This window comes from Corvus kubaryi, unplaced genomic scaffold (genome assembly GCF_017639235.1).
Source record: "Corvus kubaryi isolate FWS band 111438036 unplaced genomic scaffold, C.kubaryi_AGA036_p1.0 138, whole genome shotgun sequence".
NCBI lineage: Eukaryota > Metazoa > Chordata > Aves > Passeriformes > Corvidae > Corvus > Corvus kubaryi.
Window position 1 is genome coordinate 4744256 of NW_024580672.1, and position 18738 is coordinate 4762993.

General features: G+C 47.4%; 1 protein-coding gene across 5 annotated transcripts in view; it reads left to right on the top strand.

Annotated features, from left to right (window-relative positions):
• GBF1 (golgi brefeldin A resistant guanine nucleotide exchange factor 1) overlaps positions 1–15186 on the top strand; it is a 106614-nt gene extending 91428 nt beyond the window's left edge. For 3 of the 5 annotated variants that reach the window (XM_042018761.1, XM_042018763.1, XM_042018764.1), the window contains 18 exons: positions 296–389; positions 2975–3151; positions 3651–3715; positions 3813–3936; positions 4514–4585; positions 5474–5568; positions 6010–6163; positions 6380–6602; positions 7799–7962; positions 8273–8519; positions 8915–9114; positions 10042–10192; positions 10540–10670; positions 11670–11771; positions 12346–12459; positions 12694–12871; positions 13080–13217; positions 13535–15186. In XM_042018761.1, the coding sequence (XP_041874695.1) occupies positions 296–389; positions 2975–3151; positions 3651–3715; positions 3813–3936; positions 4514–4585; positions 5474–5568; positions 6010–6163; positions 6380–6602; positions 7799–7962; positions 8273–8519; positions 8915–9114; positions 10042–10192; positions 10540–10670; positions 11670–11771; positions 12346–12459; positions 12694–12871; positions 13080–13217; positions 13535–13821 (2716 nt within the window). In that variant the 3' untranslated portion in view covers positions 13822–15186. The remainder of the gene's footprint in view (positions 1–295; positions 390–2974; positions 3152–3650; positions 3716–3812; positions 3937–4513; positions 4586–5473; positions 5569–6009; positions 6164–6379; positions 6603–7798; positions 7963–8272; positions 8520–8914; positions 9115–10041; positions 10193–10539; positions 10671–11669; positions 11772–12345; positions 12460–12693; positions 12872–13079; positions 13218–13534) is intronic. The other 2 variants (XM_042018762.1, XM_042018765.1) reach the window with 1 other exon arrangement.
• The last annotated feature ends 3552 nt before the right edge of the window (positions 15187–18738 follow it).

Genomic DNA, 18738 nt, shown 5'->3' on the forward strand with positions numbered 1-18738 from the left:
TCTCTTACATCAGGACAGGAGATTGGATGTAATGCTCAGGTGCAAGTGGTCTGTCTGTTTAGACTCACTTCTTTAAAGTGATCCTTGCATCAGCATAGACAAATATCAGTATCTATGGATAAGGATTGAGCTTATTTGAGCAGTAATAGTAGATTTCTATACATAAGCATTCATTATGAATGGGTGGAGAGGAAGGTCTAAAATGTCAACAGAGGGGGTCTCAGATTTGCTGTCCTGCGGACAGACTTATCTGTGCTGGCTTAGTACATTATTTTCTGTTTTCTTCTTTTCCCAGGAAATGTGCAATGATTTCTGCTCACTATGGCCTTAGTGATGTGTTTGATAATCTCATAATTTCTCTCTGCAAGTTTACAGCACTCAGCAGTGAGGTAAGTTTGCAAGGAGGGGAAAGAAGCATGACTTCTAGTGCACTGGAGCTCTCTTCCTCTGTTAAGTAGCAATACTTGCTTATTTTAGTTATCATTGTATCTGTAGGGATCTATTAGCCCCTACCCAGAGTTTTCTGGAGGAAGCAATGGGAAACATGTAGTGAAGTGTGACTTCCATAGGACAGATTCAAATATGCAAATTTTCTTCTACTCACAAGTGTCAGTTTGTGCAGAGCAGAATGCCTTGACGTAGAATTGTTAATCACCTATTTGATCTGAAGAGCCTTAGATCTCCCTGTGATCCCAAGCAAGTTCATACATTTCAGATACTGACTACGCAATTACAGGGTTTATGCAATGTCAAGGGGGACTGTTTTGTGAGCTGTACTTCCAAAATGTAGGAGCTGTGTAGATACACAGCATAAGCTTAAAGGGGTTAGAAAAACGAATGCTTTGCATTGTCAGTTGGGGTGTGGAGTCGGGTAGTAAGATCAGCTGTTAGCCCCACATTTGGCAAGCCCTAAAGACTCTTTCTTTGGGGTGTACCATGAGAATTAATTGAAGGTGCTGTGGTTAGTGTGAGCTTTATTGCCCAAATCTGTTTGTGTGTTACAGCATCCGCCTGTTTTTCCCCAAGGTGTTCGATAGACAGTGCGTGGCAGACCATGCTGTGTACTAAGGAGTAGCTGACAGCAATTCTTGTAAAGGGTCAGAATTCCCGAACGATCTCACGGTATTGTTCTCAGAACCAGTGCAAGACCCACAGTGAGCAAAACAGAATTGCCACACATACAGGAAAGGGAAACAAGATGATTCAAGACTGAAAGCATGGTAGTAAAAAGGCCAAGATAGGTGAATGTTTTAGAAGACAAAGAAATCCCATGCAGAGGGTTTGCTTTAGATTCCCTCTTCCTCCACAGCTGACAACAGTAAAGATGCAGTACCTGATCCTCTCCAGGCACACCAGACCTCAAGACTACCAGTAGGTAACACAAGCAGAGGAATGTCTGCCATGAGACAGTTTGACACAGATTTACACAGCAGAAGCAATTAGACTAGCAACTAAGTCCTCAGATGCACCAGCTATTGCCAGCTGCATCCCATCTAGTTGTGAGACTGGAATCTGGAGCAGTCTGAGGTCTGAGTTAATTATGTAAGCATGTCTTTTGGTGGTGACACAGAATCAGGGACTTCTGGATTTGAAGAAGGCTGAGTTCTTATCTTTGGTCAGATTCCAGGTACATCAATTACTTTCCGCTGTCCTAAATTCCTGTAAGGCTTGGAGACAGGAGTGGAATAGGACAACTGAACAAATATTTAAGTCTGGAGGAAGGAGAGGCGATCTTAAGAAGACTGAAAGAGTCAAAGCAGGCATCCTCTCCATGCACTGCAATTGCTATGCATGGCCACTTTGAAAGATGGGAAATGGAAAGGAACATGGAGGGGCTTTGACTGATTAGGAAGAATTAGTGTCCCACTTCATGAGCCATAGTAAAGACTCATACTGACTCATGTGTAAGTAGTAGCAAAACCTGTGTGTGTGGTTTTCAGTGATGTGGCTTCATGCCACAGTGCAGAGTCAGGCATATTGCTATTTGCACCCTGACACTTCAGTGATACATGTATTCATGTGGTTTCCCCATAGCAACAATGGAAAAAACCGAAATTGGTTGTTGCATTTCTGCCAGATTTCAGATTGGCACTTCTAATGGAGTTTGCTTCTAAATCAAAGACCCATTTTGATAACAGTTTTGCCAGCAGTTTGGCTGAAGCAAGAGCTAGTTTTTCTGAACTTCAGATCTGAAATGAGATAGATTGACTCCTTCAATCCCTTGTCTTCTCCTCCATTCTTGATGAGGGGGTAAGTATGGATTTTGCTCATGTAAACGAGAGAATGGCAAAGCCCATCCCTTCTCAAAAGGAAGATTGCAATGACCTTAAGTAACTACAAAAACATGGAGCATGTTACACTGTTTGATACTAGCTCACATGTTTGCTGGTTTTTTCCTTGTTTTGGCAGCATATGCTTGGTTGGTTTCAATGACTTTTTGTATTTTCAAAAGCTGTGAGTGTGTTGAACAGATTATGAGCATTTGTGATCCAGCAACTGTTGGCAGAGACTCCACGTCAGGATTGAATTACTTTGAATCTTGCTGTTAGGTAGTGGTAGGAGTAACTTTGCAAGTCAGCAATGGTTTTGGCCGTAGTTTCTTTCTCTAACAGCACGGCAGAGTAATTCCTGCATCCAGAGGAGATGTGGTACTTTTTGTAGAAGGCTTTGATCCTGAGCTGAGCTCCTGTAGCAGGATAAATTAGTGGCTTTTCAGCAAGCAATTTCAAAATGTTCTGAGGTGTTGTCGTTCTTGGGGAGCTTATATCTAGGTGGTTCAGTGATTCAGCTTGTATCAGGTGAGCCACCTTGTCCTTGTTTTTGTGCAAAGTGAATATGAGCTGAGGAGTTGTCCAAGCATCGTACAGAGAATTGTTATCTTTCCCATAACCAGTTCTGAAGCATCTGCCCTAATTTGTGTTGAAAAGAAAACATCTCTTTCTGACTGATTGCCACTGCCTCTTCTTTCCTGCAGTCTATTGAGAACCTGCCCACTGTTTTTGGAAGTAATCCCAAGGCCCATATTGCAGCAAAGACTGTGTTTCACTTGGCCCATCGCCATGGTGACATTCTGCGAGAGGGCTGGAAAAACATCATGGAGGCCATGCTACAGCTTTTCCGGGCAGAGCTGCTGCCCAAGGCCATGGTGGAGGTAATAATTAGCTGGCTGGTGGATAATTGAGGAGTTAGGGGAGTGGGAAGCTGGCTTTTCATAGAGCCAGTTCCAAAAGTAGGAGGGCTCTCTTGTGAAGGCCTGGCTTTGGTAAAGTGTGTACAGAACTTGGAAGCCTGTGAAGGGTATAGTGTTCAAGTTATGTGCAGCTTCTTCTGTAGCTTGTTTCATTTTTTCTCATTTTACTTCTTGTTAGATTTGAGGAATTCCAGCATTTATTTTACTTTAACAGATTTTGAATGTTGTGCAGAAGAGGGACATGCTTATAGGCATGAAGTACTAGAGCACAACATTGGTGTTACCAGATGAGAGTGGCACTTTACTGACAGGATAGTGGGGTGAAGAGCTGGGTTTGACTGCACACATTTTGGCTGTTTGGTGTAGTGTTTCATCACTAAGAGGAACACAATGGGGTTGGCGGGGAAGGCTGTAAAGAAGTGGACAATTGGTTACATGCATGTCCTGGTCTCTGTTCCAGGTTGAAGACTTTGTGGATCCTAATGGCAAAATTTATCTGCAGCGTGAGGAGACACCATCTAACCGGTGAGTGGCGTGGATGTCCCAGGCAGTCTTTTTTGTACCAAGGCTGGAAAATAACATGATTGTTTTCTTACTGATGCTGGTGTCTTCTGGTTTGCAGTGGTGAATCAACAGTACTGAGTTTTGTTAGTTGGCTCACCCTCAGTGGGACAGAGCAATCTGGTATGAGAGGGCCATCTACGGAAACACAGGAGGCAAAGCGAGCAGCTTTGGAATGCATAAAGGTAACATATGGGCCGTAGAAGAACCTGGTTTTTTTCTTGGTGACAATACTATGTGGGTAACAGGCAACAGAGGCATAAATATGCATGCTGCTTGGCAGTATTGCAGGTAACAGGAGACTTGGGAACTGAAAGGATCTACAAAGGAGAGTATCTGGATTGATAGCTAAATGGTCTTTTGTGCTGCTGTGCACAAAGGTACTAACACATCAAAATAGGAATGATTCACCAGGCTGGGATCTGCCCTGGGCATCACAGTCCTGTATTTAAAGACAAATTAATGAATTCTCAAACAATTCATCTTTTCCAAGACAGTGTTAAGGTATATGGTGCCAACAAAATCTGAACCTGGGGTTTGACCACTGTGTGGTCAGAGAAGTTACCTGTTAAAATCTGTTTAGCACAGATCAGGTCTGTTAAATGTAATTGATGTTAAAGAGTGAACTAGTTGGAAGGAGTTTTCCTCCAGATAATAACAACTATCGGTGCCTTTCCTGTGAACATGATGTGTTTCTGGATGATCTGTTTGTATGCCTTCCACACTCTCCAGATGCACAGTTGTCTTTTCTGTCTTTTGCAGCAATGTGATCCTGAGAAGTTGATCACAGAAAGCAAATTTCTCCAACTTGAATCCCTCCATGAGCTCATGAAGGTGAGAGAGATATTGGGCAAGGGACCAGATGGTAGTGGAACAAGTATGCTATGCATGATAGTGGATATGTGCTGTGTACTCACCTAGCTCCTCTGTCCTCAGAGGAGGTCTTGGAACTATTTGGGATTTGAAACTAATCATTAGTTCACCTGTTAAAAGTAACTGCTGTTCTGGCAGACACAAATTGCTCTGGCAGTAGAAGAAAACATTAAATTGTGGAATGCATTCTAAAAGCCTTGAGAATTCTTGGCAAGTGTTTGAAAGTATTTGTAGTTCTGTGTCAGAGCTTAAAGATTTTCGTCATTTCAGGTGTGCTGTGTACCTAATGAGAGCATTCTAAAAGGCCACTCTAGAGGCAAGAGCTGTACAGAAATATTTGACAGTGTGTCCCTAAGTAGTGTGGTGCCTGGCTGCTGTGGGAGATATAATAAGGCTGGACTCATTAGCCTTTGGGCTAGAGAAGCTCATCTCCCTGGGAAGGTGTCATCTCAGTTCCAGGGGAACATTGTGCTCCTACTCCGATTATGTCAGGAGTTCTCCCTTCGTATATAAGCTGATGGCTTGAGAAGAATAGCTCCAGTATTTGTAGTCAAGTATGCCTGCTTTTTCTGTACTTCACATGGTATTAGCAAGAAACTGCCAGATATCAGAATTCCTCTCCATCTGAGAGACTTTGTCAGAGTTTAACATCTTTTAAGTTCATATTGTATCTTGCATAATAAAAAAAGATATATTTTTCCCATAGGTTTAGCTTGACCTCGGCCTTTTTGATAGACTATACATGACCTCACCAGGCAGTGGAATACAGTTTTGGCCAGACTCAAAGCATTCTGTTGGTTCCTCATTTTTGGGAGCTTGTGATTCATAAGAATATCATGGCTCTTCCAGGCTCTAATCTCTGTGACTCCTGATGAGGAGACATATGATGAAGAGGATGCAGCCTTCTGCTTGGAGATGCTTCTGCGGATTGTTCTAGAGAATAGGTATGACCTTGAAATACATGCACATTCACTGTAATGTCCCTGCTTTACTGCAGCTGCTGCCTGGGTTCAGGGAATGAGTTCCTTATGTCCTCGATTTGCCAGCTGGAAGCAGCATGTGGCTGTAATTTCAGGGCTTAACAATTCCACTCTAGCATGTGCAAACAGAAAGGCTATTAGCTCATGAATTAGTGCTTGATATCCTGAAATCTGGAGAATATAAACTAAACTCCAGAGGGAGAATTCTCCCACCTGATTGCTTTACAAGTAATGAGTAAGAAGTTTGGTTTTGTTGTTTCTGTGTGTCTGTTCTTATATCTTCCAACTGGAATTTTTCACTGAAGTTAAGAAATAATGGGTCTGGAGTTGGTGGGAGAGGTAGCTGGATCCTACTTGTCTCACATCCTTTCATCCTACCCTTTCCCTCCTCCTTGTTGTGGCTAGGGACCGTGTGACCTGTGTCTGGCAAACTGTCCGAGACCACCTTTATCACCTCTGTGTCCATGCAATGGAGTTCTGCTTCTTGGTGGAGAGGGCAGTGGTGGGGCTGCTCAGACTGGCCATTCGACTGCTGCGTCGAGATGAGATCAGTGCACAGGTAAGGGATTTTTGAACGGCAGTTACTGGGGTTTTGTGGCTATACCCGGTGACACAGGAAACCAGTTGCTGTTGGATAGACCCATATTAACCTGCCTGTGCTGCAGGTGGTAACAAACAGCAGTTATAAGTAGCTCTAAATAAATGAAGGAGTACGTTGCTGGAGAATGGAGTGTAAGTAATAGGGTCTGTTATTCTTGTCTCCTTCTCTGGCCAGGTTCTCCTCTCATTACGTATTTTACTTATGATGAAGCCAAATGTGCTGTCCAGAGTTAGCCACGAGGTTGCCTACGGCCTCCATGAGCTCCTGAAGACCAATGCTGCCAACATTCACTCTGGGGATGACTGGTACACGCTCTTCACCCTCCTGGAGTGCATCGGGTCTGGGGTGAAGCCGCCCGCAGCCCTGCAGGTTACAGCAAGGGCAGATAACGACACAGGTAAGACAGGCCAGCTTTTGCTAGGAAATCTGATGCCTGCCTGCCAGATAAGCAGCTGCTTCCTCAAGCTTTTCAATTAGCAAAGGGGACTGCAAGAAAACAAAGCTGATATTAAACTACATTAGCAAGATTAAAGACCAGCACCTGCTGTTCACTCCTCATGGTCTGTTCCTGTCTCTATTCTGCCATCTCCTCCTTCTCAGTGAGCAGCAATCCAGGTGCTAGTCCCTGGGGGGCAGTGGGAAGAAAACTGATACTGGTTCTGGCAGCTGTAGGAGGTCTTTGCTCTACCCAAGGAGCATTTTCTGCTGGTTGTGGTTTGGTGCCTTGGGCGCCATAATCTTTTATCTGGGCACGTAAATGTAAACCCAGCTGCTGTTCCTGTCATACTTGCTTCTTTTGTGGGACTGACTCCTTTCTATCCCCATTTTAAGGTTCTCATAAAATGAGTTTTCTTTAAAATTATATTACTAGATCTATTTGTATTAATAGTCCCTGAACCATTCCCACAAGACCAACACACTATTCCTCACTTCTCTTGACTGTGTTAGAAAGGTGGTCTTTTCAGCAAATTGTTCAGTTTTGCTTTAGCCAGCTGTCAATATATTTGTGGCTGATGTGTTCAGATTTCTGAAGTAAAGAGCAAGAAGGGAGTCCTCCAGAAGGCTTTGTTTCTCTTTGCTTTTCTAGAACTTCTTTGATAGGTCCTGATGCTTTGTGTAGACAGATGGGAGAAGCATGATTTTTAAAAACACTTCAGGACTTTGCCCTCTGAGCTGTCTTCTCTTTGCTGATAGAGCAAACTGCTTGACTTGGCACCTTGCACATCAAAACATTAGTTTTCTATCTCCTTATGAAAATGTTCGCTGCACTCTGTTCACAGCAAGTCTGTCTGTTGATGAGTTTCTAGATGGTGTTGAACAATGGAGAGAATGAGTTTTTACTTCTAAATAACATTATATCAGTAACTTAAATTTGTCCCTTGCAAAGACTTCTGTCTTGGGACATGAGAAATTTAAGGTTATCCTAAATGTCAGGGCAGGTAGATCTGACAGGTGTGGAACATACTAGTAACCACTTGTGGTCCCTGGTTGATGTTGATCTGACTAATCTGGATTGCTTCTCCCTTATCCACAGCTGCTCTTGGAAGTTCCTGATTTGGCTTTGATCTAAACCCCATGCCTTTTGTCTTGAAGGTGCTCAATCAGACAGCGAGGTGTCCTCTTCCTATCATCCAAGTGACATGAGCCTGGACCGTGGCTACACCTCTGACTCTGAGGTGTACACAGACCATGGGAAGCCAGGCAAGATGCATCGCTCCATCACAGATGTGGACGTCATGAACAGTGGCTGGCTAGTGGTGAGTAGTCAGTGGGCTTCTGGTGCCCAAAGAAGACTACTCCTACCATGGTTGTGAGCAGAGGGTGTGGTAGTGAGAGAAAGAATAAGACAATAGAAAAGAGAGCTAAGATGAGCTGATAATATAAAGGGAGGATGGGGAGAGATACAGATGGAAAGGAGAAAGCTTTGAGGCCAATGAGGAAGAAAGGGAAATGGACCATACAGAAACATTACCTGTTGGCTTCTGAAGAAAGGCCCTTTCAGTGTGTGCATGAGATGCTGCTTGTTGTGCTACCCTCTCCTGCTTACCCACTTGCTGTGCCCTGCAGGTGGGGAAAGATGACATCGACAACTCCAGATCTACTGCTGGGCTTAGCAGGCTGGGTCCATCACCTCTCGTCAATCAGTACAGCCTGACTGTGGGGCTGGATTTGGGCCCACACGACACAAAGTCTCTCATGAAATGTGTCGAGTCCCTGTCCTTCATCGTGCGAGATGCTGCCCATGTTACACCTGAGAACTTTGAGCTCTGCGTCAAAACAATACGTATCTTCGTGGAGGCCAGCTTGAATGGGGGTAAGATGGCCCTTCACTTGACAACCAGGATTTGGCTTGAGGTGGCCAGTCAGCAAGCAGTGTGAAGTACACTGTCAGGGAATGAGTCCCCAACCCAAAGAAAATGGTCTACCAGGAGAGGAGTGTCCTGTCTTCTGCTAGCAGCAGGGACCTTGTTCTTATCCCCCTCCCTATGATGGAGGGGAGGTCTGGAGTTGATGTGGAGACAGCAGTATCAGCTCTTGCTGAAAGTTGTTCCTGAGGGGCACTGGGTCCCCTACAAGCAGATAGTGGTCATTTCAGAGGACCAGGGCCCTCTGCTGGGGATATCAAAAAGTGGCTGCTCTGTATGTAGAAAAGCAGAAAATTTTGTAGTGGACTATGTATATGGAATGTTGTTGCCTTTTACTTCCTAGGCTACAAGTCCCAGGAGAAGAGGGGAAAGAGCCACAGGTATGACAGTAAATCCAGTCGGTTAAAAAAAAAGCCAAAAGACAGCTCCACACGGCGATCCCGGGTCTTGAGCCAGCACCAGGCACACACACACAGTGATGAGGATGAGGATGAGAGCATCCCTGCCAGCTACCACACTGTGTCTTTACAGGTTAGTCAGGACGTAAGTATAGCAAGGATTTCCTCCTCTCCTTTCCCATTCTTAGGGCCTTGCTAGGTAATCACTGGAATTCTTTATGGGGCAAGGGAAGGCTGCATCCTGGATGAGTGGGCACTGGGTGGCAGAAGGTGGCTGTGGTGGCAGTATGTGGTTCTGCAGTGAAAGAGGAAGGCTGCAATTTGTACCGGCAAAAGCAGAATAGCAATGGTGACAGAGGTCCTCTGAAAAGCAAGGAGGTCTGAAGCTATGAGGCACTATAGCAGGTAAAATGGATTAAGGTCATTTGGAGGCATGAGGTTCATGTAGGATTAGCAAGGAGTCTGACAGGGCATCTGAGCTTGAGGAAAGGGGAAAGCCCTGTTGGCTGAGGCACTGGAATTTGAAATACAGAGGACTGGGCTAATGGAGTCATTTCTCTCCAGCTGCTACTTCAAAGGTGTGAAGGCACAGGCCTGCTGACTGCCAAGGTGTTGGGTCTCAGTTCAGTAGTAAACCGACTAGAGTGCTGTCATGTGCCTATACAGGCAAGGGAACTTTGCATGTGCTTCACATGTTAAGAAAAAAAATGTTTCAGAGTTGTTCTGGACAGCATAGCTGAATCACTGGGTTTATCCCTTTGCCTGAGAGTCAATGCTCCGTGCCAGGAAAGAGCCCGTTCTTCCTTTAGAGAGGACTGGAATGGTGTTCCTCAAAGATGAGACTGACGGGGCTACTGAACTGACATAAATCTTGTTAAAGATACCTGGCACTTTAAGGAGGGCACAGACAGCAGGGCCTGACACCATCTCTATAACTGTGTGTGGTTGTGTACATACAGAAAGCAGGCTCGAGTAGCTTGAGCCTTTTAGCTGTGTTTGGAGAACAGCAGAGGTCAGAGTTGCTTCAAAATTTGAAGTCCTGTGTGTTTCTTACTGTGCCGTGTACTTGCAGCTCCTGGACCTCATGCACACCTTGCACACACGAGCAGCCGGCATCTACAGCTCCTGGGCAGAGGAGCAGCAACACCTGGAGACAGCAGCCAGGAAAATCACAGCGGATTCCCGAACACTGTGGTCCAACTGCTGGTGTCCTTTGCTACAGGGTAAAGCCATCCTCTGGCAATGAGAGTGAGCAGAGACACTTCCAAAGTAATGGCAGGAATGTTGAGGAGCCAAGAACTAGCTGCAGAAAGCAGGCATAGGTTGTTTTTAGGGTCTGTTGTAATTGAAAGAGAACTTGGATCAGATTTGGAAAAACATCTTCAGGATGAGTTAGCTGCCAACATGTTTCTGGATCTGGTAGTAGACTGCTAGTCCATGGCCTGAAACAAGTATAATTATTTTTTTTCACAGAGAGTTTTTGATCTTCATTAGGATTTTTACTCTAGACTGGGGAAGTAGGGATGTGACATTCTCCCTGTGGGCTTCGCCCTAAATCCCTCTCTTGCAGGTATTGCCTGGCTGTGCTGTGATGCCCGACGGCAGATACGGATGCAAGCACTCACTTACTTGCAGCGGGCCCTCCTGGTACATGACCTGCAGTCCCTGGATGCCCTGGAATGGGAGTCCTGCTTTAACAAGGTAACTGCCTGGCTGGGATGGGCGTGTGATCAGGGCAGCATTGTGTGCATTGTGTGCAGGAGTGTTGTCCTGCTTCAGCAGTCTATTCTTGAGCAGCTTGTTCACTGCAACAGACAAGATGTTCCCTACTCTGGTCCTGTGAAAAGTTCCTCTCTGCTTAGTGTCTCGTTTGAAAGACAGGTGTCTGCTAAGGAAGGCAAGAGCCTCCCTTGGAATGGAAAATGTAACCCCCTTCCCACCAAATTATTATAATTTTGAAATTAAGGGGCTTTCAGGCAAAGATATGAGAAATTGGAATAACAGTTCTGTACTAGTACATATAACAAGGCCATAATACAGAAACACTGGCTTAACCAGACAGGATATGACCTGACACCCTGTCAGTCAGGGTGGTGGTAGCAGTCCAACTAAATGGTGGCTGCAGTCCTCTTTGAAGTGATAGATACGGTTCTGTCGAAGCGGTGATCCTGTAGAAGGGTCTGGTCTTCACCTGAAGGTCCAGTGGTGTTTACGTAGCTCTTGTCCTCTGGGAATCCAGTAGGTGAGGGCTGACTGTGGTGTTCCAAACCTCAGATTATGTCCAGGTAAGAATGCTTGGTTCCTCCCCCTGGGTGGAGCATCTCAAAATGGGATGATGTTATTTTATGAGTCACGCAGTGAGGCTGGATGGCCCATTAACAGAAGATATCCCTCCGGAGGGAGTTATCAGAGGTATCTCATGGAAGAGATAAAGAACACTGCTCCACCTGGTTTTAACAGCTGGTGATAGAATACATACTTTTGGTTACATCTTACATTGTAACCTAAGACACTGAAGCTTCTGACAGGGCCTCCTGGAGTATTACAGTGAATCCACTTATGTGCTGGTCCTGTTGCTTCTGTCATGTCCTCTGCCTAGAAGCCACCAGTCCCAAAAGCCAATGCCTTTCTGTAAGGCTGTCTGTGCAATCTCATCAGTCATTTTTCAGCTCTAAAATATCCATGTGTCTGATCCAACAGGTGCTGTTCCCTCTGCTAACCAAGCTACTCGAGAACATCAGCCCAGCTGATGTTGGGGGGATGGAAGAAACTAGGATGAGAGCCTCAACACTACTCTCCAAGGTGAGCACACCTCTGCTGCCTGAAAGCTCAGGGGAAACCATGTTCCTCAAGAAAACCAAACCATTTGCTGTGTTTGCTTCTCAGCATCTGTGATCTGGACAGGTGTCAGGGTGCTACTTTGACTGTCTTCAGTGCTGGGCTTCTCCACCAGCTTCTGCTGCTGGAACATGCCTTCTTTCCAGAACTGTCTCTGTGATTCTAGTCCTTGGAAAAGTTGTCAGGAAGGAGTTTGTGGCTTTATGATAGAGAAGTATTTCACTCAACATTAGTTGAAGACAGTCTATTCTTGGGGTGAAATGATGCATGTCACAAGCTGATAGTCCTGACCTGAGGCAGAGGTCTGGAAGGGCTGGAAGACATGGTGATGCAGACTGCAGAGGCCTTCCACAAAGGAGACAAGATCCACTCCTTCACATATGCAGCTCAGAAGAGGGGAGGCCTGTGGCATCCTCAGGCCAGTCCTGTGCAAGCTCCCAGCCTGCCACAAGGAGGGGAATCCAGATTTGTAAGACTGGCTTGTCAGTGAGCAGCAGCCCCTACACTGCTTGTTGACAGTAGTTGTGTTTTTCCCTAGGTGTTCCTACAGCATCTCTCCCCACTGCTCTCACTGAGCACCTTTGCTGCCCTCTGGCTCACAATCCTGGACTTCATGGACAAATACATGCATGCTGGCTCCAGTGACTTACTGGTAAGGTGCTGGATGCAGTGTTTTGGACAACCATTCATTGTGTTTTAACCTTCTAAACTTCAAAGGTGTTTTGATTTGGTGTGGGTTTTGGGGGTTTTTTTAACCTTTTCTTCCTTTCCAAACCATTTTATTCCATGGTTTCTCACCTTGGCCTGTTTCCAAGGCAGCCCATTGGCTGTTTTGAGCTTTTGTTCATTGCTATCTGTCCATTCTGTGTCCTGTCTGTGATTATAGCTGGAGGCCATTCCAGAGTCTCTGAAGAATATGCTGCTCGTAATGGATACAGCTGGGATATTCCATAGTGCTGACTCACGGACAGGATACTCAGATCTCTGGGAGATCACCTGGGAGCGCATTGACTGTTTCTTACCTCGGCTGCGGGATGAGCTCTTCAAGCAGACAGTCATTCCAGGTATAAGAGGCTGGGAAACCTTAAGAACACAGGTTTTGGACCAGTGCTTGCACTTTGTCCAGTACCCAGCTGCCATAGTGCCTTGATACTGATGGAAATGGAAGTTGTAGGAGGCTGTGGGAACTTGGCACACGAAGGGCAAATTGAGAGAGGGCAAAAGGAGTGAGCAAACTGGTGTGTGGTCTCACTGCATGTTTTGTCTTCCCAGATCCTGTCCCCAACATACCAATGGAGCAGCAGCATCAGAAAACAGTAGTGTCTGCCCTGCCCCCTTCTCCTGTGGGGGATGTGAGGCCATCCACCCATGTGGCTCCTTTGGAGAAGCCTTGTGAACTGGGTGTCAGTGGTGAGTCCTGTTTTCTTTTTACTGGAATCACCTTCCCAGCATGGTGGCATAGATCTGCTTTTCCTTGCTTTAGCATGATCTCTGGTGACCAGGCCTCTAGTGTTGTGAAATGTTGTGCTTCCAAATGGCTACGTTGTTGCTGATGTTATTGGGGTGGGCAGAATGCCTCTGATTGACCCCTGCTCTTCAGGGCCTGGTATGAAGGGGCAAGTCTGAAAAGGCCCCTGAGTTGATTGTCAGCCCTGCTTAGTTTTGAGCTAATAGGTGACTTTGTCAGGACCTGTGTAAGGATCTGTTTTGTCTTTTCATTCTTCCAGAGTCCGAGAGAGCCACTGCACCTCCCTCACCCACCATCAGCACCTCTGCCTCTCCTTCTTTCCCAGCATCAGCTTCAACAAAGGCAAGCCCCGTTACAGACATACCTCCTACGACAGCACAGCCGCCGCTCATCCTGCAGCCTCTTGCCTCTCCCCTGCAGGTTGGGGTGCCACCTATGACTCTTCCAATCATTCTCAACCCAGCTCTAATTGAAGCCACCTCTCCTGTTCCCCTCTTAGCTACTCCACGGCCCAGTGACCCCATGACAACCTCTGAAGTCAATTAGTTGGAGGGTGTTGGAGAACTGTCTGCTGAGGAAGCTCTGTGGATGGAGGATGCTAGGATGCTGGCCAAATGTTCTCTGGTAGTGGGCATGTTTGTTTAAAAAGATGATGCTAACCTGAGCAGAAGGGCTGTTGCTGCAGTCCTCTGGAGCACATCCCATCCTGCTCCCTTCTTGGGGCATCACCTAGAAATCTGCCCAAAAATCCCTGTCTCCATGGAGGAGTGCCCAGTTCCACTGGCCAGTCTCTTTCTTGCCTTTGCAATCTCAGGGGCCAGGCAAGGTCCATGCCCAGCAGCCTGGGACCAAGCTGCCACCAATTCATCTGGTAAAGAGGGAAAACTTGTTGATGTCACACCAGAGAGGGATTGCAGTACAGGATTGCCTCTCAAGATTACTCAGTCCAGTCCCTGGACAATTCCCCAGCCATTCCCTAGCTTTCCTGCTCACCCTTCTGGTTGCACTGCTTTGTTTGGGCTCTGGGCACGCCTGGGTTCAGCAGGTAGAGAATTTTATTAGAAATGTGGCTTGCTACAATGCAGCTCCCAGTTTGCCACATAGGGCTTCTTGCCTGCTGGCACATGCTTTCCCTCCGGCAACACAGATGACAGCAATCCCCAAGCCAGATACAGATTAAGCAGCAGCCAAGTCTGATAGGGGCAAGCGTGGCTTTCATCCCTGCTCCTGTAAATGTAATCAGGCTTTCTGGTTGGAGAGAACAAATCCAGAAGGCTCTGCCTAGCTGAGCAGATGAGAAGGAAATGCTGAGAGCAGAGCACCATGGCCATGTCTCACACAGCACTTGAGGAGCAGTGATGTGTTGCTTGCCACTCGCTACACATTGGTTTCTTGGTGACCAGCCCCTTCCTTAGGAGAGCATCCTCTTCAGCTACAGATGTGGGGATCTGTGGCACCTGCTGACAGATGCCCAGCAGGTCTGCAGTGGTTTTTCTTGGAAGCTCTGAAGAGATTGCACCCTTCTGCATCTTCTAGTTGTTGGGATCCCACGTCCTTCTACCCCCAGAAGGCCCCTATAGCTGAGGCCCTGGCAGTGATTCTTGTGCTTCCACCTTGCTGCAAGGACACCCCGCTCTTCCCCCTGCTCATGTCCAGAGCAGAGCTGGCTGCCTGGCAAGCGCTGCATTGCTGATCTTCCTCCCTCCACTAGTTGGCTAAATTCTCAATAATTTCAATCTTGGAAATCCCCCTGGTGACAGGGAGGGGCATGGGGTGGGACTCCAACCCAGTGTATCCTGTATGGAGAGGAACCTGCAGTTGGTGTGGGAATACAACCAGTGTACATACAGAGTAAATGGCTACAAATCCAATGGACTTTTTACAGTGTAATAAATACATCCTGTAAATGAATGTTCCAGTGTTGCACTCCTTTTCTGTCGTGGAACTTTGGCTCAGAGCTTTGGGAAAAGTGGAGTTTGCTTGTCAAGGTGCTGTGCCCTGGCTCCACATACCAAGATCTTTCAACAGAGCGCTCTGTGTGGAGGGAGCACAGGGACTTGTCATCTCATGGCAGGGCTGCAGTGGAGGTTGCCCATCAAGGGACTAATCAGGAATGGTTCCCATCATGGACAAAGCAGAGCTGTAATAGTGAGATTGCTCTGGAAGAAAGGAATCATTTCACATGGGCTGTAAAATTTCTGGTGTTACATTGGTGTATGCTCATGCACCACCAGGACTGAGGGCAGAGATAGGGCTGAGGAGCAGGTGCTCTGCACATCTGGTCATGGTGCCAGAACATAGACCTCGGTGACAACTCAGCTGACATTGGTGATTCTCTGATGAGGAAGAAATCCTTGTTTCCATGGACAGGACTCAGAGTTGGAGAGGGTGTAAGACGTACTTCCAGGGTACTTGTCATGGATTTGAACAATTACACTTCCCTCCTGGTATTTTCTACTTTGTTTCATGGCAAGATCCACGCAGTGCCACGGTGTTCTCAGAGCTGCATGAGGCACCAGTGTGTTCCCTATTCCAAGAGACTCCTACAGACTTGGTAAGGGGGTTAAAAACTTGGGAGTTTGTTTGAATTGCATAAGAAAAGGTCTAAATACTGCATCATGGAAGAGTAATGTGTGTACTAGGAGAGGCCTGATAATAAATCCTGGTTCCCTAACCCCATTTCTACCATTCCTGGAATATTTTCACTGCTGCCGCAGTTTCTTCCTCACCCTCCACTGCCTGCAGATTGTATTCTTCCAGCCCTTAGATGTTTACATTCATGTATTTGAGTCCTTGTGCTGCTCATGACCCTCCTGTATCCTGCCCCTCTCTCTGTCTTGACTTTCTGAGCCTTCATTTCTATTTACAGCTCTGTTTCTCTGCTTGTGAAAGCTTTAGATGGTTAACTTCTTGTAAACGATTGCTCAATTGTCAAGTGCCTTGATATCAGAACTCATCCCTAGATGCCCTCTGATCCCTAGGTGGTCCTCTGACTTTTTGGAGTGGTGTCAGCTAATAGCAAAGCTCCATTTTGCCAGCTGCCTTCAGATAACTCTTTTGGGCGCATGCTGTGTTTTAACCTGTGTTTGCAAACCTAGCTTCTACTTGAGAGCATTATCTCTTAACTCAGACAATTACGGTGCAAAGCAAAAGCCACACGAGGAAACTGCAGGAAGTGGGACTAAATGGAAGGAATGTTGACTGGAAAGACAGAATTGCACTTTAAACAGTTTTCACTAGACTGTAAATAGGAATGGAGTGGAAAACCAGAAGGAGAATTCTTTGAATGTTGTTTGGATTTTGCAAGAGTGAGGTTTAATGTTACACAGAAAAAAATATCAGGGGAAGTATTGAACTGAAAGGAGATCAGAATCAACTGACAGGTAGCATGTGTTACCTGCTATGTTTATCAGTAAGCCTCTTGAACTCTATTTGTAAGTTAAATTACATAAAAGCCAGTCATACTACTAATGACTGCCGGTGAGGAGTGGTGTTTACAACGGTACTCTTTGGATTTGTCCTAGCATATACTTTCTCTAGTCTTGGACTTCTTTCACATTTTTACTCAGGGTCTGACTCACTGTTTCCTAGAGGAGGCTGAACAGACATCACTGTATTTTGTTCTGTTCACCTCTAAATCAAGGACTTCTACTGCTAAAACAGAGTAGAAATATGTAGTAGGATTTAGCATGTGCCAGTAGAACACTTTACTGTGGAGATGGTGTTTTCCTCATTGGTATGAAGCTTCCTGGTGTGAGAAGTTCTATGGAATGATAAGCCCTGGCTGTAAAACATACATTTGGCACTGAAACTTATGAAACAGAAGCACTGCTGCTTTTAGTTTCCAATTTAAAAATTGGATCTGAGCATACTCAAAAGACCTGGTCTGTAAGAAAGATTTCCATGGAGTATCAACAGTGAGCTGGCTTTTTTAGAAGTTACCCTCACTCCTATAAATGCCAGCTGTCGAACTTCTCTGGAAAGATTTATGCCTGTTACAGAGCCTAATGTGTCCTGAAGGCACTGTGCCCGGCATTTTCGGCCCAGCTGCGCAGAAGGCAGCCCGGCGGGGCTTGTGCTTGTGGCCCTGGAGTGCTCCGAGCCCTGTCAAGGCTGCTGGGGGCGGCAGCCCCGGCACAGCGGGCATTGTTCCCAGTGTCCATGTGATGAGGAGGCTGCCGGGAGAGGGGAGGGCCAGGCCTGCTGCCCGCTGGCGGACAGGAGTGCACGGGGCAGCTTTGAGAGCACAAACGGCTCGGGAGTAAAGTTCTGGAGTGCAACTCTTGCCCCAAAATGATGGGCTGAACAGCAAAGAGAGAGCCCGAGCCCGTGAGCAGGCTGCTCACGATTCAACGCAGAGGACGATAAGATCCCCCAAGACTACAAGTCCCAGTGTGCAGTACTGCTTGTGCGGTTGTGTAACCAGCACCCTGGCCCGGGTGAGGTGGTGGGCAGCCAGGGCTCCTGTCCCACGCAGGCCAGGGCCAGTGCTGTTCTCAGGCGGCTCCTCTCTGCAGAAGGCAGGGGGAAAGTGCAGGCTGTGTGAGTACCGGACGCTCCATGCTCGAGGGGTGTGAGCACCCTTTGGCTACGGGAGTATGTGTTGGGACTTGCAAACACATCCCCACAAGCAGCCAGGGAGACAGGAGGGCAGGTTATTGCTGAGTTCCCAATAGGGAAATGGGATGGCCGTGGCCTTACCACAGCCCTGCTTCTCTGCCAGGGGAAGTTATGCTTCCTTTCCTCATTTTTTCTGTGTAACAAAAATGGAAGTTTCTCTGGGCAGCAGGGTCCTAATCGTAGAAACCGTCTGGGAACAGAGAGGTCAGGCTAACTGGGTCGCGAGTGTCCGCAGGCAGTGGCTGGCAGTGTGGCCGCAGCCATTTAGTGAGAGCACAAGGTCAGTCACTGCTGGGGTGCAAATAGAGCCTTGTCCTCAGGAGGGAACGCTGAGCCCCATGGAAGAAGAGTGGACTGAACAAGGTCTTCTCTGCCTGGCCCCTACCTGTCGCAGTACCTCCTGCCTCGTTCTTTGACAGTGCCACGCTTACAGGAGCCCACGCTTTCGCGGATGGGGGCCCAGGGCTGGTGTTCAGGCAGAGCCCGCATCACCTGGAGCTGAGGCAGGTGAGGCCCCCAGCCCTCCAGCCGGCTGTCGCTGCCCGAGTCAGCAAAAGTTGTTCCTGTCCCCGGCTCCCGGGAGTGGTTCGCTGCTGAGCTGTGCCTGCACTCCCCTTCGCTCTACGAGAGCCTGTCCCTCGCCGCGGCTCAGCCGAGCGCGCTGTGGGGCCGCCCGCCCCGCGGAGCTCGGCGTTCCCGGCTCCGTGCCGTCCTGCTCCCCGGCTGCCCTCCCAGCGCTGTCCTGCTCCCCCGGGCCGGCAGCGCGGGCGCCACGTGGCGCCGGGGCTGTGCCGGCCCGTCCCGCTCCCCGCTGCCGCCGGACGGGGCGGGCCCGGCCCTGTC